At 33.4% G+C, this 18,083-nt stretch overlaps 2 protein-coding genes across 2 annotated transcripts in view; one reads left to right on the top strand and one right to left on the bottom strand.

Annotated features, from left to right (window-relative positions):
* Positions 1-6,397, bottom strand: part of REXO5 (RNA exonuclease 5) — an 83,289-nt gene extending 76,892 nt beyond the window's left edge. The window contains exon 1 of the mRNA XM_053694343.1: positions 6,280-6,397. The gene's annotated coding sequence lies outside the window, so the exon portion shown is untranslated. The remainder of the gene's footprint in view (positions 1-6,279) is intronic.
* A 58-nt stretch (positions 6,398-6,455) lies between these two features.
* On the top strand, positions 6,456-17,506 carry ERI2 (ERI1 exoribonuclease family member 2). The gene is made up of 10 exons (XM_053695079.1): positions 6,456-6,490; positions 8,685-8,736; positions 9,889-9,959; positions 10,043-10,123; positions 11,584-11,711; positions 11,793-11,949; positions 12,942-13,042; positions 13,351-13,432; positions 14,260-14,348; positions 14,537-17,506. The coding sequence occupies exons 2-10, from the start codon at positions 8,714-8,716 to the stop codon at positions 15,830-15,832; spliced, it is 2,028 nt and encodes a 675-aa protein (XP_053551054.1). The 5' UTR covers positions 6,456-6,490; positions 8,685-8,713; the 3' UTR covers positions 15,833-17,506.
* The last annotated feature ends 577 nt before the right edge of the window (positions 17,507-18,083 follow it).

The following is an 18,083-nucleotide window of genomic DNA, read 5'->3' as shown; positions in this document are numbered from 1 at the left end:
AACATACATTGCTAGCTAACAAAATTATAAACAGCTTACTAAATGACATAACAGTGCTAGCTTACTAAATAACATAACATTTAGTAAGCTGTTTATAATTTTGTAAGATAGCACTAACATACAACACTGCTAGCTTACTAAATTATACACAGCTTACTAAATATATCATACAACATTGCTAATTTACGTAATTATACACAGCTTAATAAATAGCAGTGCTTACTAAATTATACAAAACTTTCTAAATGGCACACAGCAGTGCTAGCTTACTAAATAACATACAATGGTGCTATCTTACTAAATAGCATACAACAGTGCTAACTTGGTAGTTTACTAAATAACATAACAGTGCTAGCTTACTAAATGCCATACAGCAATGCTAGCTTACTAAATAACATACAACAGTGCTAGTTTACTAAATAACAAACAACAGTGCTAGTTTACTAAATAACAAACAACAGTGCTAGCTTATTAAATAACATACAACAGTGCTAGTTTACTAAATAACATACAACAGTGCTAGTTTACTAAATAACATACAACAGTGCTAGTTTACTAAATAACAAACAACAGTGCTAGTTTACTAAATAACAAACAACAGTGCTAGCTTATTAAATAACATACAACAGTGCTAGTTTACTAAATAAAAAACAACAGTGCTAGTTTACTAAATAACAAACAACAGTGCTAGCTTATTAAATAACATACAACAGTGCTAGCTTACTAAATAACATACAACAGTGCTAGCTTACTAAATAACAAACAGTGCTAGTTTACTAAATAACATACAACAGTGCTAGCTTACTAAACAACATACAGCAGTGCTAGCTTACCATTTTATACTAAATAATATTAACAGCTCTGTAATCAGTCAGCACATTTTATACTAAATAATATTGTTACCAGCTCTGTAATCAGTCAGCACCATTTTATACTAAATAATATTGTTACCAGCTCTGTAGTCAGTCAGCACCATTTTATACTAAATAATATTGTTACCAGCTCTGTAATAAATCAGCACATTTTATATGAAATAATATTGTTACCAGCTCTGTAATCAGTCAGCACATTTTATATGAAATAATATTGTTACCAGCTCTGTAATCAGTCAGCACATTTTATATGAAATAATATTGTTACCAGCTCTGTAATCAGCCAGCACCATTTTATATTAAATAATATTGTTACCAGCTCTGTAATAAGTAAGCACCATTTTATACTAAATAATATTGTTACCAGTTCTGTAATCAGTCAGCACATTTTATACTAAATAATATTGTTACCAGTTCTGTAATCAGTCAGCACCATTTTATACTAAATAATATTGTTACCAGCTCTGTAATCAGTCAGCACATTTTATACTAAATAATATTGTTACCAGCTCTGTAATCAGTCAGCACATTTTATACTAAATAATATTGTTACCAGCTCTGTAATCAGTCAGCACATTTTATACTAAATAATATTGTTACCAGTTCTGTAATCAGTCAGCACCATTTTATACTAAATAATATTGTTACCAGCTCTGTAATCAGTCAGCACATTTTATACTAAATAATATTGTTACCAGCTCTGTAATCAGTCAGCACATTTTATACTAAATAATATTGTTACCAGCTCTGTAATCAGTCAGCACATTTTATACTAAATAATATTGTTACTAGCTCTGTAATCAGTCAGCACATTTTATACTAAATAATATTGTTACCAGTTCTGTAATCAGTCAGCACATTTTATACTAAATAATATTGTTACCAGCTCTGTAATCAGTCAGCACCATTTTATACTAAATAATATTGTTACCAGTTCTGTAATCAGTCAGCACCATTTTATACTAAATAATATTGTTACCAGTTCTGTATTCAGTCAGCACATTTTATACTAAATAATATTGTTACCAGCTCTGTAATAAATCAGCACCATTTTATACTAAATACTATTGTTACCAGCTCTGTAATAAATCAGCACCATTTTATACTAAATACTATTGTTACCAGTTCTGTAATCAGTCAGCACATTTTATACTAAATAATATTGTTACCAGTTCTGTAATCAGTCAGCACCATTTTATACTAAATAATATTGTTACCAGTTCTGTAATCAGTCAGCACCATTTTATACTAAATAATATTGTTACCAGTTCTGTAATCAGTCAGCACCATTTTATACTAAATAATATTGTTACCAGTTCTGTATTCAGTCAGCACATTTTATACTAAATAATATTGTTACCAGCTCTGTAATAAATCAGCACCATTTTATACTAAATACTATTGTTACCAGTTCTGTAATCAGCCAGCACATTTTATACTAAATAATATTTGTTACCAGCTCTGTAATCAGTCAGCACATTTTATACTAAATAATATTGTTACCAGCTCTGTAATCAGTCAGCACCATTTTATACTAAATAATATTGTTACCAGCTCTGTAATCAGTCAGCACATTTTATACTAAATAATATTGTTACCAGCTCTGTAATCAGTCAGCACATTTTATACTAAATAATATTGTTACCAGCTCTGTAATCAGTCAGCACCATTTTATACTAAATAATATTTTTACCAGCTCTGTAATCAGCCAACACCATTTTATACTAAATAATATTTTTACCAGCTCTGTAATCAGCCAGCACCATTTTATACTAAATAATATTTTTACCAGCTCTGTAATCAGTCAGCACATTTTGTACTAAATAATATTGTTACCAGCTCTGTAATCAGTCAGCACCATTTTATACTAAATAATATTGTTACCAGTTCTGTATTCAGTCAGCACATTTTGTACTAAATAATATTGTTACCAGTTCTGTAATCAGCACCATTTTATACTAAATAATATTGTTACCAGTTCTGTAATCAGCAAACACCATTTTATACTAAATAATATTGTTACCAGTTCTGTAATCAGCAAACACCATTTTATACTAAATAATATTGTTACCAGTTCTGTAATCAGCAAACACCATTTTATACTAAATAATATTGTTACCAGTTCTGTAATCAGTCAGCACATTTTATACTAAATAATATTGTTACCAGTTCTGTAATCAGTCAGCACATTTTATACTAAATAATATTGTTACCAGCTATGTAATCAGTCAGCACATTTTATACTAAATAATATTGTTACCAGTTCTGTAATCAGCCAACACCATTTTATACTAAATAATATTGTTACCAGCTCTGTAATCAGTCAGCACATTTTATACTAAATATTATTGTTACCATTTCTGTAATCAGTCAGCACATTTTATACTAAATAATATTGTTACCAGTTCTGTAATCAGTCAGCACCTTATACTAAATAATAATAGTTACCAGTTCTTTAATCAGCACCATTTTATACTAAATAATATTGTTACCAGTTCTGTAATCAGTCAGCACATTTTATACTAAATAATATTGTTACCAGTTCTGTAATCAGTCAGCACCTTATACTAAATAATAATAGTTACCAGTTCTGTAATCAGTCAGCACATTTTATACTAAATAATATTGTTACCAGCTCTGTAATCAGTCAGCACATTTTATACTAAATAATATTGTTACCAGTTCTGTAATCAGTCAGCACATTTTATACTAAATAATATTGTTACCAGCTCTGTAATCAGTCAGCACATTTTATACTAAATAATATTGTTACCAGTTCTGTAATCAGTCAGCACCTTATACTAAATAATAATAGTTACCAGTTCTGTAATCAGCACCATTTTATACTAAATAATAATATTGTTACCAGCTCTGTAATCAGCCAGCACATTTTATACTAAATAATATTGTTACCAGCTCTGTAATCAGTCAGCACCATTTTATACTAAATAACATTGTTACCAGTTCTGTAATCAGTCAGCTCATTTTATACTAAATAATAATTTACCAGCTCTGTAATTAGTCGGCACCATTTTATACTAAATAATATTGTTACCAGCTCTGTAATAAGTAAGCACCATTTTATACTAAATAATATTGTTACCAGCTCTGTAATAAGTCAGCACCATTTTATACTAAATAATATTGTTACCAGCTCTGTAATAAGTAAGCACCATTTTATACTAAATAATATTGTTACCAGCTCTGTAATAAGTCAGCACCATTTTATACTAAATAATATTGTTACCAGCTCTGTAATCAGCACTATTTTATACTAAATAATATTGTTACCAGCTCTGTAATCAGCACTATTTTATACTAAATAATATTGTTACCAGTTCTGTAATCAGTCAGCATTTTATACTAAATAATATTGTTACCAGTTCTGTAATCAGTCAGCACATTTTATACTAAATAATATTGTTACCAGTTCTGTAATCAGTCAGCATTTTATACTAAATAATATTGTTACCAGTTCTGTAATCAGTCAGCACATTGTATACTAAATAATATTGTTACCAGTTCTGTAATCAGTCAGCATTTTATACTAAATAATATTGTTACCAATTCTGTAATCAGTCAGCACATTTTATACTAAATAATAATAGTTACCAGCTCTGTAATCAGTCAGCACATTTTATACTAAATCATATTGTTACCAGTTCTGTAATCAGTCAGCACCATTTTATACTAAATCATATTGTTACCGGCTCTGTAATCAGCCAGCACATTTTATACTAAATAATATTGTTACCAGCTCTGTAATCAGCCAGCACCATTTTATACTAAATAATATTGTTACCAGTTCTGTAATCAGTCAGCACCATTTTATACTAAATAATATTGTTACCAGTTCTGTAATCAGTCAGCACATTTTATACTAAATAATATTGTTACCAGCTCTGTAATCAGCCAGCACCATTTTATACTAAATAATAATAGTTACCAGTTCTGTAATCAGCACCATTTTATACTAAATAATATTGTTACCAGCTCTATAATAAATCAGCACCATTTTATACTAAATAATATTGTTACCAGCTCTGTAATAAGTCAGCACCATTTTATACTAAATAATAATTTACCAGCTCTGTAATAAATCAGCACCATTTTATACTAAATAATATTGTTACCAGTTCTGTAATCAGTCAGCACATTTTATACTAAATAATATTGTTACCAGTTCTGTAATCAGTCAGCACCTTATACTAAATAATATTGTTACCAGTTCTGTAATCAGTCAGCACATTTTATACTAAATAATATTGTTACCAGCTCTGTAATCAGTCAGCACCTTATACTAAATAATATTGTTACCAGTTCTGTAATCAGTCAGCACATTTTATACTAAATAATATTGTTACCAGCTCTGTAATAAATCAGCACCATTTTATACTAAATAATATTGTTACCAGTTCTGTAATCAGTCAGCACATTTTATACTAAATAATATTGTTACCAGTTCTGTAATCAGTCAGCACATTTTATACTAAATAATATTGTTACCAGCTCTGTAATCAGTCAGCACCTTATACTAAATAATATTGTTACCAGTTCTGTAATCAGTCAGCACATTTTATACTAAATAATATTGTTACCAGTTCTGTAATCAGTCAGCACATTTTATACTAAATAATATTGTTACCAGCTCTGTAATAAATCAGCACCATTTTATACTAAATAATATTGTTACCAGTTCTGTAATCAGTCAGCACATTTTATACTAAATAATATTGTTACCAGTTCTGTAATCAGTCAGCACATTTTATACTAAATAATATTGTTACCAGCTCTGTAATCAGTCAGCACATTTTATACTAAATAATATTGTTACCAGCTCTGTAATCAGTCAGCACATTTTATACTAAATAATATTGTTACCAGCTCTGTAATCAGTCAGCACATTTTATACTAAATAATATTGTTACCGGCTCTGTAATCAGTCAGCACATTTTATACTAAATAATATTGTTACCAGTTCTGTAATCAGCCAGCACATTTTATACTAAATAATAAGTTACCAGCTCTGTAATTAGTCAGCACCATTTTATACTAAATAATAAGTTACCAGCTCTGTAATCTGCACCATTTTATACTAAATAATAATATTGTTACCAGTTCTGTAATCAGTCAGCACATTTTATACTAAATAATATTGTTACCAGTTCTGTAATCAGCACCATTTTATACTAAATAATAATATTGTTACCAGTTCTGTAATCAGTCAGCACATTTTATACTAAATAATATTGTTACCAGTTCTGTAATAAGTCAGCACCATTTTATACTAAATAATATTGTTACCAGCTCTGTAATCAGTCAGCACATTTTATACTAAATCATATTGTGTTGCTTCTGTAATATACCCTGTTACTACCCCCAGTACACGTGTGCCCTGAGCTCTCACCACAACAGCAGGTCCCCAAGCGCTACCGGTAGCACATTACTGCCATTACAGCCAACCAATGCCAATCCAAGCCGATCTAATCGATTACCGTCACCTCGAACACTTTACAAGTTCTTTGCTGCACGGGAAGTGACGTCTAATGGGCGGAAGCGGGTAGTTTGAAATCAGACATGGAAGGCTCCTATAACAAGTAGTTTTGTTACCAGAGTCAGTAAGTATTGAAACAGCTGTATTATTGCTGGGTGCATAAACGAGAGCGGCGTATACATTCGTGTAAAGCTGGTGAGAGCTTCTGTGCTTGTGGTATAGGAGCACTAAGGGTTAACACGGTTCCCCTTGATGGGAAGTGTTAATGCACCGTCTGTAATTGGCATTATGGGTGACTATCAGTTTGGGATTAGCTGGGTGTAATTAATCAGATGTGGTTCTTGTGTTATATTGTCCTTGGCATTGTATGGGTTAGTCACATTCACAGCAAGGGCCCTACTGGCATTCATCATACAGACTGGTAGTGCACTAAGGTTCCAATGATCTAAAGCTCTCTGGGCTTGTAGGATTCCCTAATAAATCTCACCAGTACAATGAAGCCTCAGTTGTAGGTCTTTACATTAAAGGGACATTAAACCCAGATTTTTTTATTTTATTATTCAGATAGAACATGCAATATTAACCAACTTTCCAATTTACTTCTATTATCTAATTTGCTTCATTCTCTTGGTATTCTTTGCTAAAAAGCATACCCCTGTATGCTCAGGAGCAGCAAGTCACTACTGGGATCTAGCTGCTGATTGGTGGCAGCACTTAAATGCCTGTTGTCATTGGCTATCCCGATGTGTTCAGCTAACTCCCAATAGTGCATTGCTGCACCTTAACAAAAGATACCAAGAGAATGAAGCAAAGTTGATAACAGAAGTTAGAATGGTTTAAAAAATTGTATGCTCTGTCTGAATCATGAAATAAACCTTTTTGGTTTCATGTTCCTTTAATAACGTTCCCTGCATTTAAGTGTGAAGGAGATGCATACATTACAATATGGCTCAAAACCATATGTAAATTAAAAATTGTATAATATGAACAAATTAGATTTTGAAATAATTAGATGCAGTAAAAAAATAATTGTGTTTAATCAGATTAAAATCGTAACAAATATAGTCCACGAAAACTGTATTTTATGGAAAAATTTAAATTTTGTATTTAAGGCACACAGTAGAAATTGTAATAAAACTACACTGCAACTATATCAAAATATGGGGGTGTTCTATCGAGAACTCCAATACTTCGAAAACTCCAAACTGACGTCACTTCCGGTAAATCCTTACATCTGATTAGTCCGTATCCAGTGAGTGACAGGATTCACAACCAATCAGATGGGTACTGTAATCGCCTATCTACACTATCTATTTTGCCTCTGCCTGGGGGGTTCAAGGGGGGGGTGAAGGCCCCCTTGTTAACCTCATTCCCCAAGGTTTATGCCAGACTATCAGCGGTGCTCCCCCAAACAGAGGCAAAACAGATATTAAAATAGAGTTACCGGAAGTGATGTCAGATTGGAGTTTTCGAGGAATTGGAGTTCTGGACAGAACAGGGGCACTTAAATATCACTAAGCATATTGCTCTCAAGAAATTGTAATATAGTTGGTGTATACCCTTTATAATACACATTTACAAAATATTAGAAAAGAAGCAGGTAGTGTAAATCAATACTACACAGTGTTCTTCCCGGCTAAAATTTTAACTAATAGTAAAAATGTTACATTTTTATTGCAGAAATCATCATTAGAATACATTTATATTAAATTATGCAATTTGTTTGTGCTTTTGTATAGCGCTAGTTCTTGTGTGCCATATAGATAACATTGTCCTCACGCCCAAGAAGCTATTTATGAGTCTGCACTGATTGGCTAAAATACAAGTCTGTCAAAAGAACTGAGATAAGGGGTAGTCTGCAGAGGCTTAGATAGAAGGTAATCACAGATGTAAAAAGTGCATTAATTTAACAGTGTTGGTTATGCAAAACTGGGGAATGAGTAATAAAGGGATTATCTATTTCTTTAAACAAGAACAATTCTGGAGAAGACTGTCCCTTTAAGTTTAAAAAAATGTTCCTATCATCACAGTGAGTTGTTTTTTCTGTTTGTTTTACACAATCTGTTTCTTTTTTATGTTTACTTTGATTTAACAAATTAGTTTTTACCAAAGGGGCTCTGTTTAATACCCATATAAGCATTCTTTATAATTCATGTCAGGGGTGGCATTCAGTATCTTTTAATCCTACTCGTATCCAATATCTTTTGGGAGCACTATGTTGTGACAAAAATAAGTGTCATGGGGATATGATTTGTTACTCTGAATATGTTTTCCTCAAGATAATCTGGCATCTTCTCAAACATCACTTTTGTTTCTAGCTGGCAAAATCTTTTAATCGTGGAGAAATATGGCTACAAAACATCTTGCAAAGTAAGTAACGGATCAAAGATTTATTGACTATCGTTTAAAGGGACACTAAACCCAATTTTTTTTATTTAGTGATTCAGATAAAACAGCAATTTTAAGTAACTTTCTAATTTACTCCTATTATCAAATTTTCTTCATTCTCTTGCTATCTTTATTTAAAAAGCAGGAATGTAAAGCTTAAGAGCCGGCCAATTTTTGGTTGACAAACCTGGGTTATGCTTGCTTATTGGTTTGCTAAACGTAGCCACCAATAAGCAAGCGCTATCCAGGGTGCTTAACCTAAAATAGTCTGGCTCCTAAGCTTTAAATTCCTGCTTTTTAAATAAAGATAGCAAGAGAACGAAGAACATTTGACAATAGGAGTAAATTAGAAAGTTGCTCAAAATTGCTGCTCTATCTGAATCTGAAAAAAAAAAACGGGTTTAGTGTCCCTTTAAGTTTTCATTATTGTTTTTTGGTCCCTCACTTTATTAATGAACAAAGTAACTTTCCACAAAGATTTTTTTATTCTGGATACATACCTAGTATTAAAATACAGTATTATTTGTATTCATTTAAGGGATGCAAAATATAATTCCCCATAAGATATGTAAATGTGTAATATATTTATTTTGCCTTATTTTCTTGTAATTTATTACTAGATGAGAGCAAGGGCCGGTTTATATCTGCTATAAAAGGGCGAAAGAAAACGCTCTCATGCAGGGGTTGACCAATCTGTTTACAATTTAGGTGCCAGTAAGAATATTTAGAAACCAGACCTGGTGTTTGTATAAAGATACTGTATATGGATGAGAACCCCAAAACTTAGGAGCCAGGGGAAACATTATAGGAGCCAGTGGCTCCGCGGCTCCTGGGTTTGCCAAGCTTTGCTCTGTGTTTGACAATTTTATTATTGCACTGTTACTTGCATACATCTGTGTTTAATCCCTGCAAAGGGGTTAAACACATAGTTACAGTCAGGTCCAGTACAGTGGTGCACTACTGGGAGCTAGCTGAACACACATACTGAGCCACTGATGGGGCATGTGTGTAGTCACCTTTTTAAGCTAGCTCCCAGTAAGGCATTGCAGCTCCTACCAAGAGGACTAAATAAATGAATATTCACTGCATGCTTTATCTGAACCATGAAAGTATTTTGAACGTCATGTCCTGCAGGCAGCTTGGATTCATTAGGAGAAGCTCTAAATTCTCTGTGACCTCTAAGAACGGCTGCAGCCCCAAAACTAGTAAGTGGTACAAATAAAAATCTATATGATTTTCTTGAGAAACAATTGAGAACTTTCTGACGTTTTTGTTTGATCTGTTACAGAACAGTTTTTTCAATACTTGATTGTCATTGATTTTGAGTCCACATGTTGGAAAGACGCAAAGCATTATGGTCAAGAAATTAGTAAGTATTAAAGGGACAGAATACACCAGTTTTCATTTAACTGCATGTAATAGACAATACTATAAAGAATAATATTCACAGATGCTGATCTAAAAATCCAGTATAAAACCTATTAAAAACGTACCTAGAAGCTCCTAGTTTAGCACTGTTGCTGAGATTAGGCTGGGACACCCACTGAAAGGGGCTGGGGAAACAGAAACAGCAGATCCCACCCCGCATATGAAAAGACAGATTACACAAACAGGAGTCTGTAAACGAGCGTATACATCTTGGTTATTAGCTTGGCTAGGAGTCTGAAAATCAGCACAGTGTTATTATAAAAAAAAAGCATAACTAAACATTGTTACAAAAACACTCCCTGATGTGCTATATAAATTGATCATCTACAAAACATTTATGCAAAGAAAAGTCTAGTGCATAATGCCCCTTTAATATATCTGGATTGTGAAGTGGGAAAGTTGTGATATTCATGGATACAATATAATGGGACCTACCCAGAGATGATTTGGGCACAACTTCAAATAAAACCAAAAAATAACTTTCTGCTTTCTTGCTGCATTATTTAGCACTAGCATCTAGCAAATATATAATATTATTTATCACTAATGTATATGGTTCATGTATATACATTCTGCTTATTTTTTTATATCATCTCTATATAAAAGCACATCACTTCTTTTTTTTTTTTTGCCTAAAAATATTATGTGAAATCTATTTAAAGGGGCAGTAAACCTACAAAATAATAATGACAAAGTGCAGAATTATATAACATTAGCTTAGCCCCAAGCATATACAACAAAGTGTTGCTGAGATTGTTTACTAGGAAGTTGAGTTTTGCAGAACGCCGCTCCTAGCTCTACTAAGCAGGTCTGTTTTTTCTTTAACGCATCGCGGGCACACTGTCTGGTCACAACGCGCCCGATCGCGCTATTAAAATCAATGTAGCTCGCTCACGCTCTGGTCTAGTAGTGGGAGCGAGCTACATTCAGTTTAATGGCGCGATTGGGCGCGCTGTGACCAGACAGCGTGCCCACGATGCGCTTAAGAAAAAACAGATCTGCTCAGTAGAGCTAGGAGCGGCGTTCTGCAAAACTCAACTTCGTAGTAAAATATTTCAGGAACACTTTGTTGTAAATACTTGAGGCTAAGCTAATGTTATATAATTCTGCACTTTGTGCCGACTTCTATATCATTATTTTGTAGGTTTACTGCCCCTTTAAATGAAAATAAAAAAGCAATAAGACTTGTGTACTTCCTGTTAATACTCATTGGCAAATAGGCACTTCCTTTATTTCTCCCAGGAAAAATGAAAAAAAAAAAGTGGGAATTATTGGCTCTAAAAAAAAAAGTCTGATTTCTGTAATCTAAGATGTAAGAAATCTCAAATTGTTTGTTTTCCCCAAGTACTGAAATGTATCCTGCAACAATATCAATCATTTATATATTCCTTAATTTTGTAGTTGAATTTCCTGCGGTTTTATTAAACACATCAAACGGAGAGATTGAGTCTGAATTCCGCACTTATGTTCAGCCTCAGGAACATCCCGTCCTCTCTGCCTTCTGTACAGAACTAACCGGTATAAAACAGGTAAACTGAATTGTTATTACATATTCATTTGTTTACAAAGCACAGGGGAGGAACTAGATAACAATTTCCATCTTTAAACAGCAACAAGTGGATGAAGGGGTTCCCTTAAAGATCTGTTTGTCCCAGTTCTCAAGCTGGATCCGCAAAATCCAAGAAGAGAAGAGCATCATTTTCCCTAGCGTGATGCCAGCCCATGCAACCTCAGAACAGCGGATGTGTGGTTTTGTAACTTGGTCAGGTAAAACACACGCAGAATAAATTATTTGTTGTTTTTTTACAGTTTGAGTTTTATTGTCTGTGGAAATGTTTAGTTATGATCTTTGCAAACTTATTATCCTCAAAGTGCATTGAATCAGAATAGAATTAAAGGGACATGAAACCCCAAATTTTTATTTTATGATTGACGGAGAATACAACTTTAAACAGCATTCCAATTTGTTTCTATTATCTAATTTGCTTCATTCCTTAGATATCCTTTGTTGAAGAAATAGCAATGCACATTGGTGAGCCAATCACACAAGGCATCTGTGTGCAGCCACCAATCAGGACCTACTGAGCCTATTTAGATTTTCAACAAAGGGCATCAAGACAATGAAGCAAATTAGATAAAAGAAGTAAATTGGAAAGTTGTTTAAAATTTCATGCTCTTTCTAAAGCATGTAAGAAAAAAAAATGGGTTTCATATCCCTTTAAGTTTCTCTTATTTAAAGGCATTATAATTGTAGGATAATTTTGACTCTGGTAGCTAGTTTTGCATGCAGCAAACAAATTGTCACTTATTTATAAAGTGCTGTTATGTAGAAAGATCTATGGAAGATACAAGAGTAAAACGGCAGTTTTCTTATAGATAGTATAAACAACAAAAAGTCCAGAAAAGGTCTTAAAAAAAAAAAAAAGTGTTTTTTAACCAAGCTGACATCCGCTCTCTTGAGTAAAGTTATTATGAGACCGATTTGGCTATAGCATGAAGCCCAAAGGGAAGAAATCTAATTGCCTTTCGGCTTATCTTTAATTGTGAGTGGTCACTTTTATACTTGCTTTTCATTTGTCCTTGAAGATTACGCTATGTTGCGTCCCTTTGTTGTATTTCCTGTTTAAGAGTTGTTGGTTTTTTAGTCCGTGTAGTGGTGTGTAAGCAGGACAAATAGTATGGTGAGAATTAAGGCACCTTCTGGTGTGTTTATCCCAGGGTTTGACAGCGCTGTTTTATGTTTGCATTATTTTTTACAGACTGGGATTTGGGCGTCTGCTTGTTGTACGAATGCAAAAGAAAACAGATTAGAAAACCTGAAATCTTAAACTCCTGGGTGGATCTCAGGTTGACGTACAAGGTGAGCTGGCCCTTAAACTAGACCATTATTAGAAAACAAAACAGACCCATTAAACCCTCTGTCCTACAGATTGCAAGTTCTAGAGCGTTAGATTCATTTATATATTCTTGCATCTATTCACTCCTTGTCTACCCGAGGCAGCTTCAGCACGTTGTGAAGCAACCAAATAAGTTGTTAAAGGGACTGTAAATGTTATTGGTTTTCTCAATATTTTATAACGGTTTCCTTTTAAAGCAGTTAAACTAACTTTATAGGATTCATGAGAATTGGTTTTCTTTTACTTCTTTACCTTTCCTTTTACCTTTCAGCTTTTTTACAATCGCAAACCAAAAGGATTAAATGGCGCATTACAGGATTTAGGAATTGAATTTGCTGGAAGGGAACATTCTGGTATGGTTTTATGAATAAAAGAATAGTGGTCTGTACCAGATTTTTTTTTTCTCTAACATTATTATTATATACTTGTTTATAGTGTTTATTATTTTTTAACTGCACTATAGAATATGTAATATTTAGCGGTGATGAATCCTCATTCGAGGTAGGTAAAGAGTATTTTTGAAGCAGGAGGCTCATGTCTCAATCTTTTTTTAGTTTCTATAAAAATCATAATCTTATGATTACATGCTCATTAAAGTATCTTTCTTTAATACATCTAAAAGAGGCCATTTTAAAATCTAACAATGTATTTATATCGTGTGTGTGTGTTTATATATATGTGTGTGTGTATATGTGTATGTGTATATATATATATATATATATATATATATATATATATATATATAATTTTTATATTATCTCTATCACCTCCTTTGGCGTCTAACAAGTAAATAACTCCCCTGATTTTGGATGCCAAAGGGGGCGCAATCTGATTGGCTACAGTCAGTGAAAAGAGTATCCATTAGAGGTGGAGGAACAGCGCAATATATGAAAGCCTGAAAGGATAATTATTAAAAAAAAAAAAAATTAATCTTTACAAAGCCTTTCATGAATGAAAGTCCCCATCTTTTACGTTGATTAAAAATATTGTACATCACTTTAATATTACAACTATATGTCTTTTTAATGAAAGAAGAGATAAGACAGACTTGTCTAGCAAGGCGTGGGCTGCTTGAGACTCGAGTGTGTTGAGTTTGAAATGTTTTCTACTTGTGCACATCATAAGAGTGTATTATCCACCTCTGGTATAATGTTTTGTATATAACCTTGTTTTCTTTCAGGTTTGGATGATTCCCGTAACACTGCAAAGCTCGCCTGGAGAATGATTTGTGATGGGTGTGTCATGAAAATAACCAAATCCTTAGACAAGGTCAGTTGGTTCTTCAGAGCTCCCTTTTTTCTTGCATTACCAAGTTATGACATGTGAAAGATGGTTTTTACTATGAAGAAGCAATGCATCTTTAACCAGTTTGAGATACACAGCTTCATCTTTTATTTTACCACAGCATTAAGCAAAGACATTTTGAAATGTTTTGGGTTTTGTTTATGGAATCCTAGGTAAAACCCAAGATGTCCTCTGCACACCCCCCTCAAGAATTACCAGCGCAAAACTCCAATTCAGATAAAAAAAGTGGTGACCAGGTTTCGTTAACCATGATAAGGAACAACAAGCAAACTTCAGAAAGTGAGACCTCTTCTATTTGCGGACAACCCTCTAACAGACTGAATGTCCAACAATCTCCAGGTACTAAATCCTTAGTCAAACCCAGTGTCCGAGAGACATTCACACCTCAGACCATAATAAATGGACTCTCTGTGACCCTTGGCAATACAAATAAACACTGTTTTTCCAACCAAACGTCCCTCAATACTTTGCAAACTGGGAAACAAATAGGATCCTTTACATCTACACCTATTGAAAGCAACTCTTCTGGTTTGGGGCATGTACTAATTTCCACCACAGTTTCATCTGTGAATGACATTTCTGGATTGGATATCAGCTATAGTTCTGACTGCTTGTCTATGTTAGCTGATTGGGAAGATGCCGCAGTTATAGAAGATACTCAAGAAGAACCCATTGACAAATCTACCCAGCCACATGATCAAGTGCCGTTAATTTCAATGTCAACATCAGAAACAAGTGTAGAAAATTATAATGGTTTAAATGGTAAAAGTGTTATCTTTAAACCACAGATTACCAGTGTCAATTCGATTGTTTACAAAAGCCCAAATACGACCATCTATAACACAAACTCAAAACAACCTGTCTCTAGTTGCTCAACTTTTAAGTTGCCTGTTGCATTGGGAAACAGATCCGTTAACGCCAGTGTTCAACAATCTCTAAAATCTTTCTTTCCAAAGAGAAAGCTTTCAAGTGTGAGCTTTTACTCCCCACCAAAAAAACAACCTTTTACCATACACAGAGATCAAAGGTCAGTAGGTAACTGTTCCTTACCTTTGACCTCAAATCATTCTCGCAGTACAAAGTCTTCAGTTTTAAAGTCTACGACCAGCACAAATGGCACAATCAGGTCATTGAAAAATAGCAAATTCACAGCACCTTTGTGTAACTGTGGTCGAAGAGCTAAGAGACTTACTGTTTCAGCTGTTGGCCCTAACCAGGGCAAAGGGTTTTATACCTGTTCTGTAAGGAAACGTAATGATGAAAACGGAAAAGGTTGTGAATATTTTAAATGGGAGCATACGCTCATTAAGGAGAAGGCAGCAAATTCCTCGGTCTTGTTTTCCACCAGTGGAATGTCTTTTAATGCAACAGACACAAGTCTAGTTTCTACGGGACCCTCTGCTTCAAACAGAAGCTTTTTTGGTTTACGTCCATCTATGAGAACATAGCACAGGGTTGTTCAACGTTGTCCTGTGTTGTTGTTTTTTAAAGTTTTCTTAAAAGTTGTGTGAATTGCATAATCATTTCTCTCCACAAAAAAACGTTTCTCTTTCATCAGTAGTTCACAGATTTGATCAATTACATGCTTTATTTTGTATAAAGAATATTGTATAATACAAATGACTAATGGCTTTCCTAGACTCAAAGTAACCCTAAAGTATTTGCATTCCTACCAAATCTGTAAATATGTGTTTTGTTTTTTTAAATAACTTATTTATTTTAATGTAACATGAATTATTTTTTTTAACGATGGACTTGTCTTTTTTTTTAATGAGCAAATATAAAGTGTAATGCCTGATTTATTTTAATACCTAGTTATTCCAATTACAGGGACATTAAAATCAAAATTAAAACGTTGTGATTCAGATAGAGCGTGCAATTTAAAAAAAAAAAGTATTTTCAGTTTATTTTTGTTGTCAAACTGACATTTTTTGTTTGTTAGTCTTTGTTGAATCTTTACTCCTTTCTATGAGAGCATACTGAGGTAGGCTCAGGAGTGTGCATGTGTATGCTGGCAATGTTTGTAACATTGCTTTACAAGCAACCTGTAGAAGGGAGCATTAGAGTGCAGTAGTTCAGCAGTATGATAAACAAAAATAGTGCTGTTTAGCTAGAAGCACTGCTTAATAAATAATACAACACAGACAAAGAGCATCTGTCTTTGATTAGGAAACATCCAGTTCCTGTGTGCAGTAGTATTAAGCACAGGCAGGGCAGGGGGTGTTTTTTCCTGCTTAATAAGTTAGAAAGTTTTTTGTTTTTGTTTTTTTTATTTGTACACTGACTGAATCGACATCAGAAACGTTTAACGAAGCAGTATAATGTAAAATATTCTCCCCTTTTATGTGTTCCCTATTATCTATTTTACTTGCTGCAGTGTATTAAATTGTGTACACATAGCTCCTTTATCTTTATTTTTACATTATAAATATCTGCTTTTGCCTGTTGAATCTGCCATTTATAATACAAATGTCAATACTGCAGTAATGACTACAGTAAACAAGATCCAGTAGAAGAAATCACACTCCCAGTGGTGGTAGGTGAGAGAGAGGTACCAGAAAATTCATTTTAATTGCTCTCTAGGTATTGCCCTGTATACAGAGAATAAGATCAATTGGCTTTTGTGCTTATAGAGAGTGATACGATGAGGTCTGCTCTCCGTTCAAGCTCAGGCCATTTCAATGGGTTGTAGCTTAATAAGCAAAAGCAGCTATTTTATATACAAATAAACCTAAAGGTGCATTTCCCTATACATTTTATACTATGCAGCTGATATAATAAATCATTGAAACACATTATGGGGCATCCAATGATTCTCATTCACTTAATTGCTTTTCCTTGGTAGAGTTGTTTTCACAAATACCAAAGAATATTCACTAACGCACTTTTCCGCTGATTCATACTCTCTAATTGCACAAATCCTGTGTTCTACAAAACGACCATAGACATTATGAGATTTAGTAATTCCACAATAATGTGTGTTGTTCCACAATATCCGAAAACGTGTTTGTAAACTGCTTTTATATTGTGTGTAATATATTACTTTTAAACAGATTGTAATGAACTTATTAACATTTTTACTGAATAAATATTAAATAAAATACCAACTTTTTATTTTTTTATCTCCAGCTTTATTTGTCCAGTCATGTAATTAATACAATGTCTAACTCCTATAAATGTTATACTTCTTCTGTAGTGTTGTTTTCATCAGAGCAGATTCACTAACAACCCTCTATAGCCCCCTCCAAGCTCTCCCTAGCCTCACCAATTACAATCTAATTCTATAGTTCCCTAAAGAAAGTGTATAAGCTTTAGTGAATGGATTACCATAGAAGCTAGAGATGGCTTTGAATCTAACTCACTGTCATGTGTAGATGTTTTTTAACTATAATCTGCACCACCCAGCATTTTTCTGCGACTTCCCAAGTGGCGCTTTACATATGTGTTTAACCAGTGTGCAAGGGTTAAACATATAGATTGGCTGGGTCCATAGCACTAAAATCACCTCCTCTAATGAATGAAAGCATGTAGCTGTGTTATCTACTACACATCTTTAAAGATGCATTATAGTAAGTGTAAAATAAAAACAAGTGGGTTTTTCAACTATGAGAATTGGAATTGCACACATCACAACCCAACCCTGCTACCTATCTGTTTCTCAACAGAAAATCTAGAAAGACAAAGAGGCACCCATGTGTG

Source organism: Bombina bombina, chromosome 11 (genome assembly GCF_027579735.1).
Source record: "Bombina bombina isolate aBomBom1 chromosome 11, aBomBom1.pri, whole genome shotgun sequence".
NCBI lineage: Eukaryota > Metazoa > Chordata > Amphibia > Anura > Bombinatoridae > Bombina > Bombina bombina.
The sequence above is the reverse complement of the archived record's forward strand: the minus strand, read 5'-3'. Positions and strand labels throughout refer to the sequence as shown.